This window comes from Lates calcarifer, linkage group LG5 (assembly GCF_001640805.2).
Source record: "Lates calcarifer isolate ASB-BC8 linkage group LG5, TLL_Latcal_v3, whole genome shotgun sequence".
NCBI classification, from domain to species: Eukaryota; Metazoa; Chordata; class Actinopteri; family Centropomidae; genus Lates; species Lates calcarifer.
In genome coordinates, this window is record NC_066837.1 from 15,283,247 (window position 1) to 15,305,379 (window position 22,133).

Here is a 22,133-nt window from a genome sequence, read left to right on the forward strand (position 1 = left end):
AGCTTACAGTAATTTCTGAATCGGATTGTTCCCCTACATGGTATGGTGGTGAACTGAGTCACTATTAAATGAGCATCTTTTGGGTGTGAATCAGTGATGAAGGGAAATTGAATCACTACAGAGAGAGAATTAAGAGTAATATAATATGTTTTGAGTTCATTACAGAGAGACAAAATGTGATAAGTTGTGAATAGATTTAACATATTTTTTCAATTATCCTCAATCCAGCCCTTTCTTACTGTGGTATTTTTAATTTAGGCTTTTTATCCTTCATTTTTTCCATCATTGCTGAAATGAAAAAAGGAATAACTCAGAACGAGACAAGCCTTATAAAGTGAAAAACAAGAAGTGGGTGGAGAAGTCGGAGCAAGATCAGGAGTGATGTGTGTCCAAAGCCTCACAATCTTGCATGACGATTCACGGGCCGTAGATATTGGTTTTGGATAAGTGTTAGGATACACTACAGGAGTCTGTCCACATGCCACAGACACACACAACATCATAAGCTGTCACAACATTCATACTGAGGTGCAAAATGGGTGTGAGCTCAGCTTGAAATAACTCGTGAAATAAAAATGTGCCTACACTTTTCAAACACTTTCTCTCAACATTTCTCCTTACATCCCTCCCAGACTTTGTCCTTTTTTCCCTCCCACCCCTCAAGCCAACCCCACCTCACACACACACACACACACACACACACACACACACACACACACTCCCCCCATCAAACATGTGTGTGTATGTGTGTGTATGTGTGAGTGAGTGTCCTCCCTCAGTCTCTCCATGGCTGGATTGTGGCAGCAGCTCAGCTCCCTGCGGCAGGGTCGAGCTCTGGCTCTCCTCCACTTCATTTGTCTTCTCTGCCCACCCTCAGGTGCTCTTCCGTGGGATACCAAAGCCAGCCCATCCCCTCTGGAGGTAAGACATCCATATGGTCATGGAAAGGAGTGTACATGTAATTCATAGTCATATATGTCTACATGAATGTTTGAAGCTGTATTTATGGGAGCTTTTTAAGAATTGTGTTAGTGCTATACACATGTTGTTTTGTTGTCTTTATATGTGCACGCTACATGTAAAATCAAACCAAAATCTGGAAGTGGGGAATAACTGCATGACAGACCACCAGTTTGTTTTAGATTACCCTTGTCTTTGTCACTCAGGCTAACTAATCACTAACAGATCAAACTATATCAGATTATGAATAAAGCATCAAAAGGGAACAACCAGAGGGGCCCATTAAGACAGACATGACATGAAAAGAACAGAGGAGGTAAATTCTAAACTTGCAAAATGGAGATCTGTGCAGTGGAGGAATAGAGAAGAAGACCAGAAAGGTTCCCCAACTCAAACCAACTGTTGGACTGGACTGAGTGAGCTGTGGGATTTCCAGCAAGAGAGAGAGAGAGAGTGAGAGGGGGAGAGTGAGTTGGAGAGCAGGATGGATGAGTGAAAATGAGAGAAAAAGAGCAGCAATGTGATCCAGCGGAATTTATGATTATACTGTTGAAACACATGCCTGTGACGGTGAACACTGTGGTACGGACAGCATGCCGAGAGTGTCTGTACATGTACACGAGCGAGCACACAACAGTGTTTGTACCGGCAGGCTTTGTGCGCATGAAAGTGTGTGAATGTGTGTGTTGGCAGGGGTTTGAGGTGGTGAAGGGGAATTTCTCTCGGACTTTCCTCCGCGTTGGCTACCATAAGATTGCAGAGATTCCTGCAGGAGCACGAAACATCAACATACAAGAGACAATAAAGAGCCGAAACTACCTAGGTACACACACACACACACACACGTATCTAACAACAGGAATATTTTCAGCATGACAAACACTACAGTGATGGATGAACCTGGGGTTTTCCTTCAGCTCTGCAGACCCAAACTGGCGTCTCCATCATCAATGGAAACTGGGTGATTGACAGGCCAGGGATCTTCACCGCTGTGGGAACACAACTGATGTACCGAAGACCCAATGAGATCCGCTCTCGCAATGGAGAGTCCATCACTGCTCCTGGGCCACTGATGGAGGACCTGCATGTTTATGTGAGATGCATAATGGCATGCACACACTGGCAACAGCTACATATCCTTTCTGTGGCTCTTATTCAAATGCACTAATACATACCGTACATAACACGTACTATGATACAGAAACAATATTACTACATACCATGATATACCACTCATCCCTGTCTCTCTTTTCTATAGTTGATCTACCAGCAACCAGGTCCTAGTATATACTATGAATACAGTGTGCCTTTACATAACACGCATCCGACTCCTGAAACGCACACACCTTCTGATATACTTCCCCTGGGTGAGTACTCACACTAACATGCATAAACACACAAACTCTCTCTTAAAGCTGTGTTAGAGTGACCCTAAATACCCACAGTGCCAGTTTCTCATGCTAAATATTCTGGTTTGTCCTCAGGGATCATAACACATAACAGATGCCTCTGCTTGTGTCCTCATGTACAGTTGCACTGCATGTGCGTGTGTGTTTGGTTCAGATCTCACTGCAGGGTCACAGTAACGCTAGTGTGTATCATTTCCAGCAGAGCTGTCATTTTGATTAGGAAAATTCGATTAGGATTTCGATAACATTCGATACGGGCAGGCAGCCAGACTTTGTTCTGGCAAAGAGAATTTTACTGCACACGGAGACAATAATCAGTCACTTGGGCTAGATTTCATTTCATTACCTAATATTTAACCTTCATTAAAGAATAAGCTTGATTTGTGTCCACCAACACTGGCAAATAATTAATTAATTTTAATAGATCTCCTGAACTATCTTGTTACACAATAAATATTTTTTAAAACCTTGCACAACCCCACAGGCGTTTTCAATTATTCCGGCTGATTAGACATTTGCTCAGGTTGAAGGTGGGTGGAACTATGCTGGAAGATGCTGGTCATCCATGTATTGGTAAGAATAATAAAGCTATTATTACTCCCACCCAATGTACATACTCTATACTTTATGTACAATATCGTCTTCCAGTTAGTATACAAGAAATAAACATACATGAAACATCAAGTACAACACTGGACATCATCAAACTGCAACTCTAAGGCACATATTTTTCAAAAAAAAAAAAAAAAAAAAAATCTAATAACTTTTGTTTTCTGAAGTGTTACTGGAGCTGTTTTGCCACCATCCACAATTAGTTTAGATTTTTTCCAGCTGTAAGCAGCTCCTCCAATTCCTTTGTGCATTGCAAGAGAGTAGTGTACATCAACAGCACATTCAAAAGTCTTTTATAGTGTGCATGCTGACTGAGTAAACTTTTCTTTGATACTTTATCAATGCAAACACACTACAAACCTGCTCAGAATCAGAGTATGTAATATGGATTTACGACAGACTGTACACACCCACACAGTCCTGAAAACACATCTAATCAGCCAGAGTAAGTAAAGTCACCCGTTGGGTGTACCATGGGTGTGCTGGGCCTTTAACACTCATTAAATTGCATCATTCCCGTCACTTTACTTTTATTTCACTGCTTTTCTTCTCTCACATGCCTGTCACCACTTTTGCTCCACCCCTCAAACTTCCACGCTCTTGTAGTTGAGACAGTAGGCCCGTCCCACCCAGGTGAGAAAGAACGCCAAAGCGACATCACCAACAATGACATCATCAAGGAGACATCCCATCCCAACCAGACTCCCTCTGTACCCAGCGTGAACTCTGACCCCCAGCCCACTTACACTTGGACAAAGAGTGGTGCACACAGAGTGCAGCACAACCTGTGGCACTGGTGAGGAAATACATATGACATAAAAACATAACATTATGTTGACCACACACTGAATTATTGCTCCCCAAATCAGAAATGACACACACAAATGTAACTGAAACCTATAACTGCTAATTGTAGCTGTGACACACCTGTAGGGTTGAGACTGCTGGCAAAACACATGGGCCTCCAGGATCCTTACTATGGATGAAAACAACTAATGTCTATCATAATGAATATGTATACACTCAAATGTTTGCAGACAAACACACATTGACTTTCTTAGTCTTTTTCCTGTGTGTGTATGTGTGTGTGTGTGTTTGTGTACTTGCCAGGCAGGCGTCAGGTGCAGTGGGAGTGTGTTGAGAAGGAGTCAGAGGTGACTGTTCCTGCTGACTTCTGTGATCCTGCCCTTGAACCAACAAACCAGGAAGAAGACTGCAACACCCAGCCCTGCCCTGCATAGTGAGTAACACACACACACACACACACACACACACACACACACACACACACACACACACACACACACACACACACACACACACACACACCTGACGTCCCATGCGTCGATCATGACATATACAGAGTAAGAAACGCACACACATACACTGTATTAGTTCCATGTGGTGCTGTCTGTGACTCTCAGGGTGAAACTTCCATCGCTCACACACATTCAAGCCATAAGTCAGTCACTAGTCACAGTCAATCACTCTGACTCACTTTGGTGTGGCTTTGGTTTTCATGTCTTGCGGTAAATACCACTAGATCTTACCGTCGCCAAACTGTGGCAGGGCGTTAGTGAATAAACTGTATGTTTGGATGTGGGTCTGTTAGATATTTAGCCCAGTGTCAGTGATCCATGATATCCGTCAGCCTGAAATATATATGTTTCTACTGGGAATGAAGCAGCAACAGAAGATTGAAAAACTGAAACTTCAGCTCTAATAGAGCAAGGAGAAACATCTGAACTGGTGCAGCACAAGTTGGCTTATTTCGCTTGTTTCTTCTATGATATCCTTTTGGAGGAAAACATGGGATTTAAAATGCCCCCTGTAGACCTGGGTCAACTGACCGCACACAATAACTGTGGTCAAAATGAAGACAGAAAGCTGGGACATAATCTGCTTGAGGAAGGTCATTGTTAACTCGTGTATCACCATGAAACCACATTTGTTTGTGATGGTCCGCAAGCTGCTCTTTATTTCCCCTAATCCTCCCTCCGTCCTGTACGACTGCCTTACAGCTGGGATGTGGGAGAGTGGTCAGAGTGCAGCAGGAGGTGCGGACCTGGCACGCAGCACCGCCAGGTCATCTGCCGCCAGGTCACTCGTGTCCACGCCAATGGGACGGAGTCCTCGGTTACTGTGGCGCCAGAGCTGTGTGGGTTGTCCGATAAGCCGGTGACCAAGTCTACATGTCAGCTGAAAATCTGCAGCCAGTGGGAGATTCGATCTGAGTGGAGCCCAGTGAGAAAACACACACACACACCTGAGTGTTATGGTGCATGATGATGACTAATAGACCTGTTCGTTCATTAGATGTGGAAGAAGTCCTCAGATTTTTGAGTTAAGGAAAATAAGTAATACTACACATAGTCAATTACAAGTAAAAGCATTCTAGAGTAGAGTAATTAGAGTAACTATTTTTAAGTATCTAATGACTACAGGTGTTTAATAAATGTAGAGTAAATGGTACAATTTTTCACACAATATATATAGTAAAGTACAAGTACCTCTTAATTACTTTTTACCACTGACTGTTGTTCTCTGATCCCTATTTAACTCTGTCCATACTGAATACAGTGATATATTTCACCAGATTATTATAAGTAACTAAAAGCTTTGTGAATAATATGTATGTATTATACATTTCACTTCACTTTTACCTTTCTCCTTCTGTCTCCTCCAGTGCTCAGTGCCCTGTGGGGTGGGCCAGCGCAGCAGAGAGGTGGTGTGTTTGAGTAACCAGGGTGATGTGGAGGAGGATGAAGAGTGCAACATGAACCTAAAGCCAGACACACTGCAGAACTGTGACATGGGAGCCTGTGCACGCAGCTGGTTCAGCTCCCTCTGGAGCCAACGGGTAACACAGAAACTGCTGATAGAAAAAAAAAAAAAAGTGAAAACATGTTGAAATCTTTAAATGGAACTGATTTACCATGTACGTGTGTGATAATCCTCAGTGCTCTGCAGAGTGTGGTAGGGGCAATCGAACCCGGACAACAGTGTGCCTGATGGATCATGTGACTGATCTCCCATTGGACAGCTGTGAAGGGGAACGCCCACCAGAAGTGACAGGTTGTGACTCAGGCCCTTGCCAGAACCAGTTGGAGTGGTATACAGGACCTTGGAGTCAGGTAATTAACATACATTCATACATACATGTAGTACTCACAGGCATTATTGAAGCAGCGTTCACTTACTGCAGCACCTTACCTATTTGGGTTAATTAAGTGTTCTGCAGAGTGTGGGAATGGCACCCAGACCCGGAGGGTGGTTTGCATTTTCAACAACAACAGTCACATGGAGGTTGTGGATCAGTCAAAATGTTCTAGTCTGCCTCAGCCAATCACAGCTCAGACCTGCAGACTGAAGCCATGTGGTGTCCAGTGGTATGTCACAGACTGGAGTGCAGTAAGTGTCCTAAAGTCTCTCTGTCCCTCTAACATGCACCTATGAACCCCTGTTGTAATACCTGACACATAAATACATGAGGGTATTTGAGACATTTGATTGTAACTTACAGGGTTATTAAAGGGTCAGTTCACCCAAAATACAGAAAGTCATACTACAGCCATGCAGATAGATTTCTGCTGCTACCCAAACACACAGTGAATACTATTGAAAATAACCGAAATATCACATTTTAAAATCTTTAAACTCTGTGTGAACTCTTTAAAAATGATGACTGCCTTTTTTGGCAGTGGACTGATGTCCTCATTTATACAATCAATCCTCAGATTACACTGTGTGTGTATGTGTGTGTGTAACCTGTTATGTCTGCTTTTGCTCTCTCCTTGTATCGCCTCAGTGTTCCCGTTCTTGCAACGGTGGCTACCGCGTGCGAGAGGTGCGCTGTCTTGCAGACAACATCGCCCCGAGTGACCGATGTGACCCCAGTTTGACCCCAGAGAGTCGAGAAGAATGCAACAAACAGCCCTGTGTAGCTGAGATAAGTAAGTCCAACTAGCAGTGCCACACTAAGGCAGAGTCATTGCACACTGTGTGTCCACTACAAGTGTAGTTCAATCAGGAGAGACTTAGAGGAGCAGAAGAGCGTGAGAAAATTTGAAGTAGAAGAGAAGTAGTCTTTTGATGCTTAGGAAGTCGATCACCATGGGAAGCGGTCAAATGTAAGTGGTACTTCTGATATACAGGGAGCTTCTTCCCCCACAAAAATTAAAGGTAGACCATAACTGACATGCAACACAAAATCAGCAGGGAGGAAGAACAGAAAGTTAGATCAACACACATGAAGCAGTTACCTGGGTATACTGAATGAGGAAGGAGTGAGAGTGATGCTGGGAAATAAGACTAGTTTTAAGGGGAAAAAGCTAGTGAAGATGAAGGGGTCATAGGTCATGAAAGTGCTGCCTAATGCAGGGGAATGCAGACATGATGCAGGGAATAGCTTTAATGCCGGCCAAGAGAAAATGCTGTATGACGCAGATGGAAAAAAAGAAAAAAAAAAAAAGAAATCACCATTACGATGCAGGGGATGAGAGGACAGAGATCATGAGTTTCTGACACCACCACCGGTATAAGCACGACTTGCATACAGCTAATCAAGAAGAGGGACGGGCATGGGGGCAATGGCAATGAAGATGTGAAAATTAAAATGAGGACAAAGAATCAGCGACGATGAAGTGACCAGGCACGTAACAGCCGGTGATGATGAATGATGCGTAACAGCCAACCCGGTGACGCGCCTGAAGAGGAGCGCCCTTTATTTATATTATCGACAGTTGCTTCTTTGTTGTGGCATTGCACGGCTGTTCTTCTGCGATGCCAGTGACTGCCCCAAACGGCCCCAAAGAATGCCCCCCCTCCCCCAAAAAAAAAAAACGGATGACAGAAACTGTCCAGTTGGATTTTGAATCTATATCTGGGTGAAATGTTTGCTACTGATGGGATGTAAGGTCCACCAAACAATAGCACGGGAGTAGGGGATGTCAGAGAGTGAGGACAGGCCTCAGGGGATCTCACGGTAGGTTAGAGCAGTAAGCAGGGCTGAAATGAGAAGGTGGCGGCAGCTAAAACCGAGGCATTGTCAAGCGTCTGGAGATGTGAGTTGATACCTTGAACCGATCTCACCAGCGTTGTGTTAGGAAGACATCGGGTGCCGGCGAGGATGGAGCGACAGCTGGAGTGGTAGGGAGTGGAGGAGCGAGACCCGTTTACAAAAAGTGAAAGGCTGAAACGACAGCAGAGAGAGAGAGAGAGAGAGCATTTTAAAACTTTGACATCTTACAGGTGATTGGCTCAAGGTGAGCTTGTCAGGTTGTGATTGGATGAAAGCAGGAATTAGCAGGTGGGGCTTAGAGATACCAGGGAAACTGGTTGTGACTCAGATGGCATGTGCAGAGAGATGGTCTCTGAATGAACCTGAATTTGAACTTATTCACTGAGGAACTCAACTTGAAATTTGAAACTGAAACAGAAATTTGAAAACCACTTACTGGATTATGTCACGTATTAGTGAGAATTGAATGGGAACTGAAACATTTCTAAGGAATAATTTGGAATAATTTCTGTTCCCCTCTTCTTTTTACACATTTTGAAAGTCATGTATTTAACAGTTGATACACTGAGTCACCACAACCAAGATCCATCCTTTATTATGACAGATATGTGTATTTCTATATAGTTTAAAGGGAGGCCTGGGGTAGCCTGTGCCTGTGAGAAATCTGATTGACCACCCTTGGTGCCGCCCCACCAGAGTCAGGAAGTGATAGTGGCTTATTAGTATCATGAATGAGATAGTGAATGGACCTACCAAGCACAACCCAGGGCCCCTGGACCAGAGCCTCTGTGTGAAATGACTGTTAATATTTCTTGTAGGAAAGTCAATCAAAAGACAAAACGATGCAAAGAGACACAAAACAGCCTCAAAGAGATTCAAAACAACCACAAACAATTGCAAAATGACCACAAAAGAGCTTCCTCATGGCTGTAGGCTTAGTTAGACATTTATTCATTTTAAACTTTCTGTTAATTGTACTGCCATTCAAAAGCATCTACACCCGCCTCTGCTTCCAGTAAGACATGATGTAACCAGCATACTTCCGCTCCAAGTGGAAGGCTAGGCTGAATAACACAGAATCAAAGAATGAGATTTACTCTACTTCCCCCATTTTTCTCAGTTTCTCATCCTTGTTTCTCTTTTCGTTCCCAGATCCATCATGCAGTGACCAGTATCATAACTGCATGGTGGTGGTTCAAGCCAGACTCTGCATTTACCCTTACTACAGAAGTGTCTGCTGTGTCTCCTGCTCCCGTTCCCAGAGAACATACCCCAACTCATTTCAAAAGAACCACATCCACAGGTGATGCTGCCTCAGAAGAGTTAAATTCACTTCAGATCACAAATAAAGAAAAAAAAAAAAAAAAAAGAAAAGAAAAAAAAAGCAGCACTGTGAACATGACACCTAGCTCTGTTAATATTCAGTCACTCAGTCTGCAACAGATAAGCTGACCAGGTTATTAGCTACCTTCTTCTGTTTTGCGAACACAGCCATACACCCACCACAGCATGAATACTGCTGTTTAAGTGAGATGCTGTTTCATCTGACACCAGACTGGATGGAAATAGCTTGAAACTTGATCTCATGACAGCACACATACACACGCACACACACACTCTTAAGAATTTCAGTATCTATAGGTCTAGAGTGTGTTTTCACTCTCAGTGTAACTTTAACCTGGACTGGTCACATTTGGTGATGTACTTCATCTATATATTTATTCTTAATAAAAACTGTATACACTTCTGGGACTGAGTTGTTTTTGCTGTATTATTGCAGGAGTTGCAGGAAATATTAAACTGTTTGATGTTTACATGATGTTTTGTGTCTCAACCCTCAATTTTAACACATTAGAAGATGAGAAGATCCCATCTGTGCTCTCCTGTGTATTTTCTGTTCACTTTACAAAATGTGTACAAAAGATTGCCACATGCTGCAGCAACCTGGCAAAAGTCTGTTAGCGTGCCACCTTCAAAACCCTCAGTTAAATACAGCAAAAGCAGCAAAACCACACACAACAGCTCATTACAAGTAAAAGTCCTGTTTTGGAAACTTTGGCAAAGTAAAGGTGAAGAAAAATGATCAGCTAAAAGAACTTGGATTATCAAAAGTAAAAGTATTCAGTGCAGAAAACAACCTTAAGGGAAGTATTACACTACATATGTTACTCATATGTTTTTATAACTGGTGTATTAATGTGTAGGCCAAGTAGTATCTTGCTGTTTTAGTTAGTTGAGGTAGATCTATCTATCTATCTTTGTTATGTACTGTTGGGCAGTCTGATCTATAACAAAGCTGCATATCTTATAACCTCATCAGATGTTGTGTATGTAAAATCTTCATTTGTAAAGTTACAGCCATTAGTATTAAATAATAGGTGGAGAATAGGGTGGAGTAAAAAAGTTCTCCCTCTGAAGTGTTGTGGAGTTGAGCCATAACGTGGCACCAAAAAGAAAACACTCAAGTACAAGTTCCTCAAAATTGTACACAAGCGCATTACTTAGTCAGTCCAAAGACATGAATCTAAATCTACAAGCCTAAAGCTGTCTGCTTCTGTTGACTGGGGAGAAGAAAAAAAATCAATAACACGCTGAAAAATCAGTCATTGTACTCAAGAGCTTTGCTTGAACGAAATGCTACAAAATGTGTGTAAGTGACAAGAATTTCAGAACTTAGTATACATGTTCATGTTGCACACACACCACTCTGTTCAGTCAAAAAGAGATCACTGGAGCTTTGTACTCATTCAGGATAGTAATACCATTGCTTTAATGGGACAGCCGGGCTGACAGCATGTAAAAGGCCATAATTCAGTCACGAGAACTTAAAGCACAAAAAAAGGAAACATTAAATGAACACCAATGACAAATGCACATTGCATTCTCTTGTTTCTCATAAAACAAATTAAAAATATCATGGGGACCAAGACTCTTTGACACACACTCTCCCATTTTGTAGCCATACATATTCTTCAGTAATGTTCCCGTGTTGCTCCAGAGTCTGTGTCTATGGATGCAAGGCTGCACTGATAGGTCCATGCTAGTAGGCTGTTGAGGATGTGTGACAGGGAAAAATTTTTAGGGTGAGCCTGGGCCTTTGGCATTGGGGGATGCAGGGTCCACATTCACCAATAATATCCAAGTCTGTCTTGACAAAATTGCTTGGACACCATTACCCCAAAAACATTCAAGGCTCTCTTACCATGCTGATAAACCATATCCCATTCTAAATATATATATATATATATTTTTTTTTTACTCATTGACACCAGGCTGGGTTTTTTGAGAACAGAAATGTCAGCCACTTGTCTTTTTTGCTAGTTTTTTTCCCTCTTGATAGCTCTTTTTTCTTTTTTTTTTGCTTTATCCTTGGCATTGGGTACCAGACAGTGAGACGTTAATGTCACTGTTACTGAAGAGTTTAACAATAAGCTCTCTAAAAACATGACCCTCCCCCTTGCCCTCCCACCCTCCCCAAAACCCCTCTATTGTCCTAGAGTTGAACAATCACCATTTATACAAGTCAGTTCTGAAAATACAATGGCAAGTGATATTTTCCACTAAAGTTTCATTTTGAACAACAAAAAATATATTTCACTCCCCATCTGATTTGTTCAGCTTATCAAATGCAATAACTGGTTTGTTTTATTTGTAGCATCGTACCAACATTCACTGATTTCAATATTGTAGAAGTTTTACAAAGACATAAATATTGTAGGATACAATACAGTAAAAAATACAAAATAAAGTTTATATAGTTTTTTTCTTAAATGATAATTTACCGGAGCAAACCCAGAAACGGATCTTTGACACTAGGCAAAAAACACTAGAATTACCCCCTGAGGTCAAATGATAAAAGAATAGCCATGTCTCAAACCAGAGCTTAGTCCCAGATAACTCACTACTTTTATGTTATTCAAGTAGTGTACTATGTACAGGACTATAGGCAAAATGTGGGTGTCCTGTGTAGCACATAGTCAATGTGTACTATGCAAGTGCACTAGTTTGGGTGTTATTACTATACTAGCGAGACATTAAGCTAAGGAAAACTTGAAGGCACAATTATCTGAGGCAGAATGTGCCCCAAGAATCAAACACAACAGTTGTGGCATCAAAAGAGTAAGATTCAAACAGGGGAAGGACAAAAGGGGAAATAAAACGGTTTACAGTTTCAGGTATGGTTTAGGTCTGAGAACGACGAGGCAGTGAATCAAGTTAAGGCCAAATTACTTAAGATCGTCCAATCAGAACGCTCCAACAGTAAAAATGATGTTAGACCTGACAAATCACACAGATTTGCATTATGATATCAGTTTTATACCAGAACTCTTTTTGATATTTTGTCATAGCCTGGCTCGCTACATAGATATTTCTTCTCAAGGTTAAGTCAATTATATTAAACAGCTTTTTTTTTTTTTTGCTCTTCTTTCAGAGGTTGTTATAATGCACACTAATGTATAAATGTATGTTACAAGAATATACATGGGCTTCAGTCTATAATATTTCAGTAAGGAGTACATCCAAGCATTCAGGGTGAGGACTTTGGCTTTGAAAAGTTAGTCTACATATGCACAAATATGAAACACATGTAGAAAATGCACCATAGAAAAAAAAGGACATGGAAAATAAAGGAAAAAACAAGATGGACTAAATGGCTCACATGCTGATCTACTATTACTTACGACCATTTGCTCAGGAAGAACCATTTCCTCTCCAAAAAAAAAGAGAACACAAAGCAAAAAGTTTTCAAGTTTCACCTTTTCATACCCCTCACATTTTATCTGTAGTCACAGACCTGTTCAGGGTTGAAAAGGAACGAGAAATACAAAAAGGAAAAAAGACTGGGGTTTGGAGGGCGTCAAGGGGTAAAGTTCAAGTTTGTCATTCCTCATGTGCAAGTCAATATAAAAATGCTACAACTCGTACAACACTCTTGTCAACAAGATAGGTTCGGGCAGGCCAAGTCCCCCTGTAGTTTGCTAAATAAAAAGGGGCTCGGAAATTGGCAGGACAGCTTGCTCAATCGGTGATGCAACGCACAGTCTCCACTTCCTGTATTTTTTTTCCCACAGCTCTTCACCTCCTCCGTCCATCCACTCATGTAAAGGAAGAGCAACTGTGGGAGTCTGCGTTGTTACATCGAGAGCCAAAACAAGATCTCCATCCTTTGTCTCTTCTCTCTTATGGCAGAAGAGTCACCTTTCTCCTCTACTCTGAAATGTCATTCCTCTGCCTATCGTTCCTATGACTTCGGTTTACATTGGCTACCCCATTCGTCTAGTTCTCCCTCCGTGTGTCCGCTCACTCGCTGTCAGTCTCTAGGTCTGAGTCGGACCACTGCACTGGGCTCAGTTTCCCATGGCGCTGGGCGTACTCGATGACTGCCGTGTAGCAGAAGTAGTACTGGTCCCAGGTCTGGATGCTGAAAGCCCTCTGTGTACGCATCCGCCGCACCGTCTGACGGACATCTACTGTGCCGATGTCCTCCAGCCGGGACAGGCAAATGTCCAGAGTACAGAAGGTGCCTACACAGAGAGAGAGGGGAAGAAGAGCGAGACAAAGAAGTTACACAAGGATGCCATATGCAATTACTATTTACACAGATGCACAACAACAGGGGAAAACTTAAAACTGTAACTGTACAAAGTAAGTAAAATAAGTTGTCACTTACCCTCCTATTCTATGTGTCAGGTATACCTATGTAGTACTGAGAAGGACCCTTTTTTTTTTCCTTCAGAGCACAGTCTGAATTCTTACTAGCACAGGTTCAACAATATGTTGGAGCCACTTAGACACTTTGAGCAACATTCCCGGTGACTAAAACCAAATTTTCCATTCATTTTAACAGTAACTCCATCTTCACATTCTGTATATATGTAACAAGAAGTGACTATATAACCAACAGAGGTAAGGAGTAAGTAAGTAAGTAAGTAAGAGGACACAATAAAAAGATGAGTTAAACCTGATGCATTCTATTGTAATGACAATTGAACTCCCTAAAATGTAGTGTTTACCTGTGCGGCCAATGCCAGCACTGCAGTGCACAACCACAGGGGGGCCTCCTGGAGACCCCAGTCCAACGGTTTCCCAGGCTCTTGACTGCAGCCTCCCTCCTTTGAAGTACATGCTCACGGAAGTCCAGCATAGCAGAAGCACTCTTGGGCACCCCGAAGTCTGGCCAGCTGACATAGAGGTAGTGGTAAACCTCCCGTCTCTCTCCAGACTAGGAAAAAGTCAAGACAGGTTTGTAGAGGAAGGGAGCGAGATTTTAGGCTCATTCCTTTCAACTGGCATGTATGAGCCTGTGACCAAATCTTCAGGCCAAGTATTCTTGTCAGATTACATGAAATTATGATCTTGTAAAATGAAGAGATTCCACAAGCAAAAGCATTCCAACAATCTTAAGTCAATAAAGTCATATCAAGTTGTCTTTACTAGAAACTTAAGTACCTCTAAAGCCATCAAAGATACTTAAAGGGCCATTTTATTATCTCTAATTAACAGACCTAGTTTCTGAATTTGTCAGCACTCAACTACTATAACTATGACTTACCTGTGTGTTGTAGAGTTCAAGATGGGAGAGTTTGAAGTCCTGGAATACCTCGATGTGCGTGTTCCTGACCAAGAAGTATCCATGCTGCTCGGTCCTGCCCTCCTCCAGAGGCCAGTACTGACCACACTTGACACGTCCACGCTCCACCACTCTGAGACGCACAACACAAATCACATCATTTTAACATTTTAATCTCATCATCACCCTTTCATGTAATTATGTTATGTTGCACCTTTTGTACATCTCTAAAACTGGTCTCTGAAATCAGGTTTAATCCGTGCAGCGTCCACCTGGCCCGATCCATTATAGACCACTGAAAACAGAGGGGAGGGAGCCTCACCTGGTGGTCATGACGATGATAAGTACGAACTGTTCCCACACCATACGCCAGAAGTCACCAAAAGTTTTTGGCAAAGGACCTAAGGGACACAAAAGTCTGTCAAGGCCACGGCAACACCAGGTTATAAGCTCTAAGGGGAACTGAGTAGGGTTGGAATAGAAAAAGTATATATTTGTATATTTTAGAGTTTGTTTCAGCAGCTACTCACCCTGAGTTGCGATGTAGGCGTTGCTCCTCTTGTACCCATCCATGAAACTGGCATTAATGTAATCTGATGTCTGCAAAAATCACAAAGCAGAGATGGGGTGAGATTCAAGAGACTGTAAGATGCTCAACATTAGTATTACTCGAGTGGGACACACATTTTCTACTCACATAAGTGGGGTTCTGGTTTCTGTAGAATTACATTTTTTTACTCACTTACTTGCAGTAAATGGTTAAACATTTACACTGGACTCACTTTAAATTCTATTATATACAATACAGTATGAACTCAATTGCCAATCCCAACATTTGTTCTACAGCCATACCACCTTTGTATTTCTTGTCAGATTTTTTTTACAATATTGACAGTTTTGGTCATTCTAACACTGTGCTAATTTTACAAAAATAAGAGCCAAGGTTGCCAGAAAACAGGTCTTTCCCTTTAAACCACATAAAAGCCGCTGTGAATGATACTTCCAAGAACGCCACTGTTCAATTACACGTAGCAGATAAGCACAGGTAAAGAACAGACCATGACAGTTGAAACCCAAATGTTGGGTCTTGACACCTAATGCTGACATGCATCATGAAATTTGCACATTTATGTTTACAGTCAATCCTTTGCTGACCACATGAATCAGAAGTCTGAGTATGACTGATAATGGCTACACTATCACATAATTTGGCAGCAAAAATTTATCAAGTCACCCTTCATCTGCAAAGTCATGAAGGAATTACATATGTATGAAAAAAATACAGTAATCACTAAAACGCGAGAAGAATTAATGTTTCATTAATTATTACCTCATCCTCGTCATCAGAGAGCTGGCAGAGTCGCACTCGTGACTGGTCCAGGCAGAGAACATCACTGTACCTGTTCTTTATCTGATTAGATAATTTCCTGTAAAAGCAGAGTTAAGTTCAACGTGAGGAAACATGACAGACAGGGCTGATGTGTTATCTGTCATGTCATTTTCCTTTACCTTGTTAGCGAGAGAGAAAATAAAGGAAGAGACCAGCAGATGTACATTGAAGAGACAGAAGCACACAGAAAAAAAAGGAGGGAGTGATGGATAAAATGTATTTTTTCTATGTCTTACTTGGAGTAATCAAAGCTGCCTGCTGGTGGCTCCTTGCGGATCTCCTCGTACTCCTGATAGATCCCTTTTTTCTTCTTCCTCTTCACATGTTCCACGAGATCGTGCACTGTCATGCCTCCCTGCTCTGGCATGTGAACAGACACCTCCATGCAGCGGTCCTCATCATCAGGACCCCACGACGAGGACAGGGGCGGGGAATGAGAGGAAGGCTGGTGGGGTGGACGAGGCAGAGATTTCTGGGGCAACGGCGGCACCCCTTCCTCTTCTTCATGCTCCTCCTCGTCTTCCTCTTTGACACCCTCGTTCTGAGGTCTATGGGCAGAGTCTGTTACCTTCACGTCTACCGCATCCCCACCACCTTTCTGGGAAAGCGGCGTGTCGGGAGGCGTGTCTGATTGGGGAGGAGCTTGGCGGCCACGGCCGTTCATGTTAGCGTTGGGGCTGGAGCCACTAACAGCCATGTTGGCTTCGCTCACCGCTGAGCCGTTCCAGTGTTGGTGGTTCCCCTGCGGCCTGTTTGTGGCAGAATGTGGGCTCTGCTGGTACTGGCCTAGGCCTCGAGTCCTGCCCTCCCCCACACCACAGTGGTTGTGTGGGTTAGCATTGCTATCGTCGTAGCAGTTAGAGTTAGCCACAGCTAGCTCAGAACCTAACTGCGTGTTTATATGGGTGTGGGACAATGTAGCGCCTGCGCTTGTGTTGCTGCACTCCAAGCTGTAAGAGCGTAGCAGGCTTCCCACACAGTCATGCGTGTCATGTTCTTGCGTGTCACCCTGAACAGTGTTTGTGTGAACGTTAACGCAGGACTGGATCCAAGCCACGTGGCTATACTGGGATGTCCCACCCAGGTGCTCAGGAAGGGAGGAGACTGGGATGTGACTGGCCAACTCGTGAGCTTTCACCGTGCACACCTGGCGATTGCAGAACAAAGAAAACGCATTTTAAACAACAAACGACAAACATATTACACAGTAGGACATAATCCCCTGATGAAAACAGACACACATACCCTTTCTCTCAGCTTCTCACGCACAAAGAGGCGGAGGACCGCAAAAGGTGCACGAAACCAAAGAGGTGATGATACAATGAAGACACATTTTAGACGAGCTGGAAATGCCCCCTGGAAAATATAAGCAGCAAATAGACAAAATGATTAAAAGGTTTTTCATTTCAAGGGAGACACTTTTAACACCAAACACCAGAGCACAGGCAAATAAGCAAGTAAAAGAGCATGTTCCAGATATTTACCTTGAGCAAATTGAGGATCTTCACACAGAGCTCATAGTCAAAATTGCTGTAGCTGGAGTTGGTCATGTCGTAGATAAATATGAGTCCGTCTCTTTGAGTTTGTATACTGAGGAGAAATCAAGAATATTTTTAAATTAAAAGCAGAGAAGGAGTGTCACAGAAGCTTGCCATAAGAAATACAAATAATTTTACAGAATGCAACGAAAGGGAAACTTAAGAGTGAGGTAATACTCTATATAATTATTCTTTTTTTTAATCCTGGTGTTTGCAGGAAAACAAACATAAAATTATCATATTGGGAAAAAACAAAGTGGCTGACACTATCTGAGATCCTGACACTACTAATGAGTAGTAGAAGTCAAAAACTGGAACTAGGAAAAAAAAAAAAAAAAAAAAGACTAAATGCAAAATGGGAACAGAAAGGGAGAGAGATGAAAAATGACCAAAAGGAACATGTCTACTATAACAACAAAGTAAAATACAGGACGGAGAGAAAAAACTGTGTTTATAGAAATGGTTATGGTTAGAGCATCACCTCTCTATGGCTTTGTCCAGCTGATAGATGATGGCCTGAAGCACAGCTTTATGGGTGGTAATGTCTGGCCGATGGAGACGGGCAGTGAAGAGTGCTAGAGCAGCACCCTTTGCGTCACGGCCAGGCTGGTAGGAACATTGACAGGTTATCATATACACCAATGCAAATGTGCTCTGCTTCCATGCTATGTTATCTATAAGAGGTCGATTCAAATTCCGATGACACACGCACTCATTTTTTCTGACCATTCAAATGCACATTCAAGAATATAAAGTTAAAACACATAAATTTTGCTGTTATCACCATTTCAAATGAAACAAAAGAGACACACAAGCATACATGTCCACACTATGTGTGTTACTTTTTATGTATCCAGGGACGTAACTGCAAAGTGATTAACTCGAGTTCCTTTGTGTTCAGTGGCTCATAATGACTGAGATACTCACCAGGACTGTAAATTTACCACTCAGCAGCTCAGAGCGTAGGGGCTCCTCGTCAGGGTTGATATTGATGATGCCCTCTTTGATCCTTGTGTTCTAATGTTGACACGTGATGGTAAAGGTCAGGAAGAAAGAAGGCAGTCATTAGCCTGCAGCTAAATCAGGAGGTAAACAAATGTGCAACAGCACCGAAAACATTGTAATAGCAGGCTATAGTTGTGTTTTGAGCACCACCACCAAGTGCAGCCTCAAAAATTACAGCACCACGCACAGTATTAGCAAAAATATAAAACAAACAGCTTTGCATAAATAGTGTTTGATGCTAAGATTTTATATTAGTTTTCATAAGACTGTATGGTTGTTCATTGTATCCACCCCCTGCACTGCTCTGAGTCCTCAATGGGCTAACTTACTCAATAATACACACCATGCTGATATTCTATTTTGAACAGGAGCATGCCAATTCAGAACTGTTTTGATAAGTCATAGTTATGACTTGTCATTATGCATGCTGCTACAGTAAAAAGTCTTCATCATCCATTTGTCTGATTCGTTCTATTTTGGTTTAAAAATATCATGGATGTATTGTATACACCAATAAATAAGCCTGGATTTTATTTGGTGGTGTAGAAGATTCAACTGTAATTAAAATATTGCTCAGAAATATTGCAATTAGTTATTTTACCTAAATAAATATAATTTCGCCCTCTGGTGTCATGTTGATAATAGAAAAATAGTTCAACCATCAAAAAACTGCTGTACCTTGTATGCTTGGAAGAGGTCGATGGCTCTGGAGACGTCAAATTTGCGGGCCATAAGAAACTTTACAGCTGTAGGTTGGGAGACAAGCCCAGCACTGTGAGGCTGCTCCCTGCTACGAACCTCACTCAGGAACTCCTCCACAGCCTGCACAAATGTTGAGGGAGGAGAAAAGGTGAGGTGTCTGTGTGTGGTTAAAGCAGAAAAACTCAAGGGGAATAAACAAAGGAGGAGCAACTATTAAAAACACATCAAAACCATGGAATTTAGGGAGTAAAGCGATGGGAGAGACAGATAGAGATTATGGGATGACAACTGACATGACAAGGAGAACACACATAAAACTGTCAAGACCCCACTGTCTCTGCCTGCTTACAATAATTCTGATACAGATGGTATCAACAGGCTGTGCCCCTGGAAGATGAAATAGATGAGAGCACTCATACGCCAGGAGAACAACAGTCAGCTTGTTTCCACCCAAGTGGGTTGCATCTGTCCTCTAAATTTGAAACCAGCAAGAGGGGGAGAGTAAATGATCAGCTACACACAAAACCTGAATCTACTCACTCATAAGACAAATAATAAAAAAGCGGATGTCAACTGAAAAATTTATCAAAATACAGGGTTTTCCCTGTGAGCTGTTTGGCAGACGTGGTAAGTCACCCACATCCTGATGCATCTCATGATCAGTTTTGTTATTAGATGACGGGCTAAACAATAGACACATTCATTAAATATATGGCATTGGCTGTGTGAAGAAGCAACTCTGCTTCCTTCTCTCTTAATGTGAATGATTTTGATAGGTAGGTAGATAGATAGATAGATAGATAGATAGATAGATAGATAGATAGATGAAATCATCAGGACAATAATAATCTCACACAGGAAAGTCATATTTGGTCATTTATCCAATCAGAGCAACTACACTTTCGTCAAAGATTTGTGACTCTCAGAGAGTGACACAGCCAGAACTATGTGCCAGGAATATACCTAAGTCAGTGCTGTGACTATACACATACTGCAGTCACACACAAAAACACACTTTGAGTAAAGCTAACCTACACCTGGTCTTTTCAATCAAGGCAGGAGAAGTAAAGGAATCAAACACAATCAAAGACACATCTGACAACATCAAAAGGTACACTGTCTAATTTAGTGCCACTAAACACCACTCAAATTGGCATAGTCTATTTTTCATCATGCAACAAACTTATATCAAGTAATGATGTGTTCTGAGGGTACCCTCCTTACTGCACCACAGATTTCCCTTAAATAAATGCTGATCACATGTTGTCAACACGTGTGTAAATGGGCAACAGTAACGTTAAGCTGGGATACAATTTTACAGGTTGAGACAGGGCAAGTCAGGGATCTTTAAATCACATCCTTAATATCACGAGAGACCTGATAAATGATTGAAACCGATGTATAAATATACTGTTAGCTTCCCACCAGTGACAGATGATCAGCACCAGGATATGGCTGTTAGTATTGATGGGATAAGACGAGGCAACAAGTCGCCGTTTTCAGCAGCGAGCTAACACTACAATCATTTTGTACTCCAAGTGTCCTCAGGGTAGTAACTCGATCGATTCACGTTGCTGGCTCTGAGAAAGTGACGCAAAGCCATCAAGAAACAAATCGACAAATCTGGGGAGCAGTGTGAGCGTGTCCCGTTATTTAATGTACTGATAGATTAACCTTGTGAATGCTTGATGAAGATATAACAAGTATCAATATAACGAAGCTGTCAGCTGTCAGAAATGCGGTGTGCCATTTGATGTTTGCTATCAATGTCAGGCCCACCCCTTTACTAGAAAGTGATGGCAACAACAATGCTAGGAACCGGAGTATCACTTCTGTGAATTCTCGACCGTAAATCTGATAGGCAGGACACTGCTAGCTAGTGGGCTCATAGCAAACACTCGCGGTGCGCGATGAGACTCATGATTTTGGTCTGTCTTTACTGTGTCATGGCACATTATAACGATTGACAATTAATGCAATCATTGGCTGGCCATTTTTAACCTTCACGCGAAGTCCAATATCATTTTTAACATCTGGCAAGATAGCTGAAAAGGAAATTCCCTGCAAGTCAACAATAGCTATTAGCATTAGCTAGCGGCTAGGTTACATGTGGTGGCTGGATGGCTAACGGTAGCTTTAAAGACACTGAAGGCACCATGTATGGGGTTAACCATAGATAAGGGTGTACCGTTAGTTAACATAAGTGATATGAACATAACTATGTGGTCCATGTAAGGTTGGGTTATCAGGGGAGCGAGTATTCGAGATACACAGCCGGTTAAGTGATCCCTACTACTAGCTAATAGCAAACGCCATCATGCTAACACACATGCTAATTGCTGTCAGTCACACCGGAGTCAGGGTGCGAACGGGCCAGCGCTGAACATGACCACATCGTTCCCGGGAACAATCACCGTGACAAAATATATGGAAAAAATCAGTGAGAGAAGTAACTGAAGGTGACGTGTGTTCATACTGAACACGATGGGGAGATAAGGAAAAAATCCGTTAAGAGACCCTTACCAGCTGCTCCTGAGTTGTCAGGGCTTCCGCCATCTTGAAGCCTCCGCAACGTCGCAGCGGGCGCGCCCACCAGCCGCTCGCTCACGCCCGAGACAGAGACCGAGACCCCGCCCACACCCAATCGCTTTACCAGACACTGATAAAATGTGTTTATCAATACGCTTTACCACACATTCATTAAACCATGTGTTCATCAATACACTTTACCACAGAGGATTTGGAAACTGTATTTATCAATACACTTTACCGTAAGACCTGTGTTTATCAATACTCCTTACCACATTCAAAATCAATACACTTGAAAACAGACAGCTCAAAACTGCAGTTTACCACACTGATCAAAACCTGTATCACTGCAGTTTACTGCTGACAGTCAATAAACTGTGATCGATATTTCTATTGA

At 42.2% G+C, this 22,133-nt stretch overlaps 2 protein-coding genes across 2 annotated transcripts; one reads left to right on the forward strand and one right to left on the reverse strand.

Annotated features, from left to right (window-relative positions):
* Positions 1-707: 707 nt before the first annotated feature.
* adamtsl7 (ADAMTS-like 7) lies at positions 708-9,753 on the forward strand. The gene is made up of 12 exons (XM_051070278.1): positions 708-921; positions 1,654-1,783; positions 1,878-2,053; positions 2,219-2,327; positions 3,588-3,777; positions 4,096-4,221; positions 5,003-5,225; positions 5,668-5,841; positions 5,942-6,115; positions 6,213-6,392; positions 6,790-6,934; positions 9,154-9,753. The coding sequence occupies exons 1-12, from the start codon at positions 787-789 to the stop codon at positions 9,306-9,308; spliced, it is 1,917 nt and encodes a 638-aa protein (XP_050926235.1). The 5' UTR covers positions 708-786; the 3' UTR covers positions 9,309-9,753.
* Positions 9,754-10,747: 994 nt separating this feature from the next.
* Positions 10,748-21,778, reverse strand: ptpn9b (protein tyrosine phosphatase non-receptor type 9b). Its single transcript, XM_018695740.2, is given in 14 exon segments — positions 10,748-13,526; positions 14,016-14,079; positions 14,081-14,224; positions 14,555-14,705; positions 14,895-14,973; positions 15,103-15,172; positions 15,903-15,999; positions 16,199-17,109; positions 17,208-17,318; positions 17,447-17,552; positions 17,982-18,106; positions 18,428-18,517; positions 19,184-19,327; positions 21,731-21,778. Coding segments are annotated over 14 exon segments (2,349 nt in total). The 5' UTR covers positions 21,764-21,778; the 3' UTR covers positions 10,748-13,302.
* Positions 21,779-22,133: the final 355 nt, after the last annotated feature.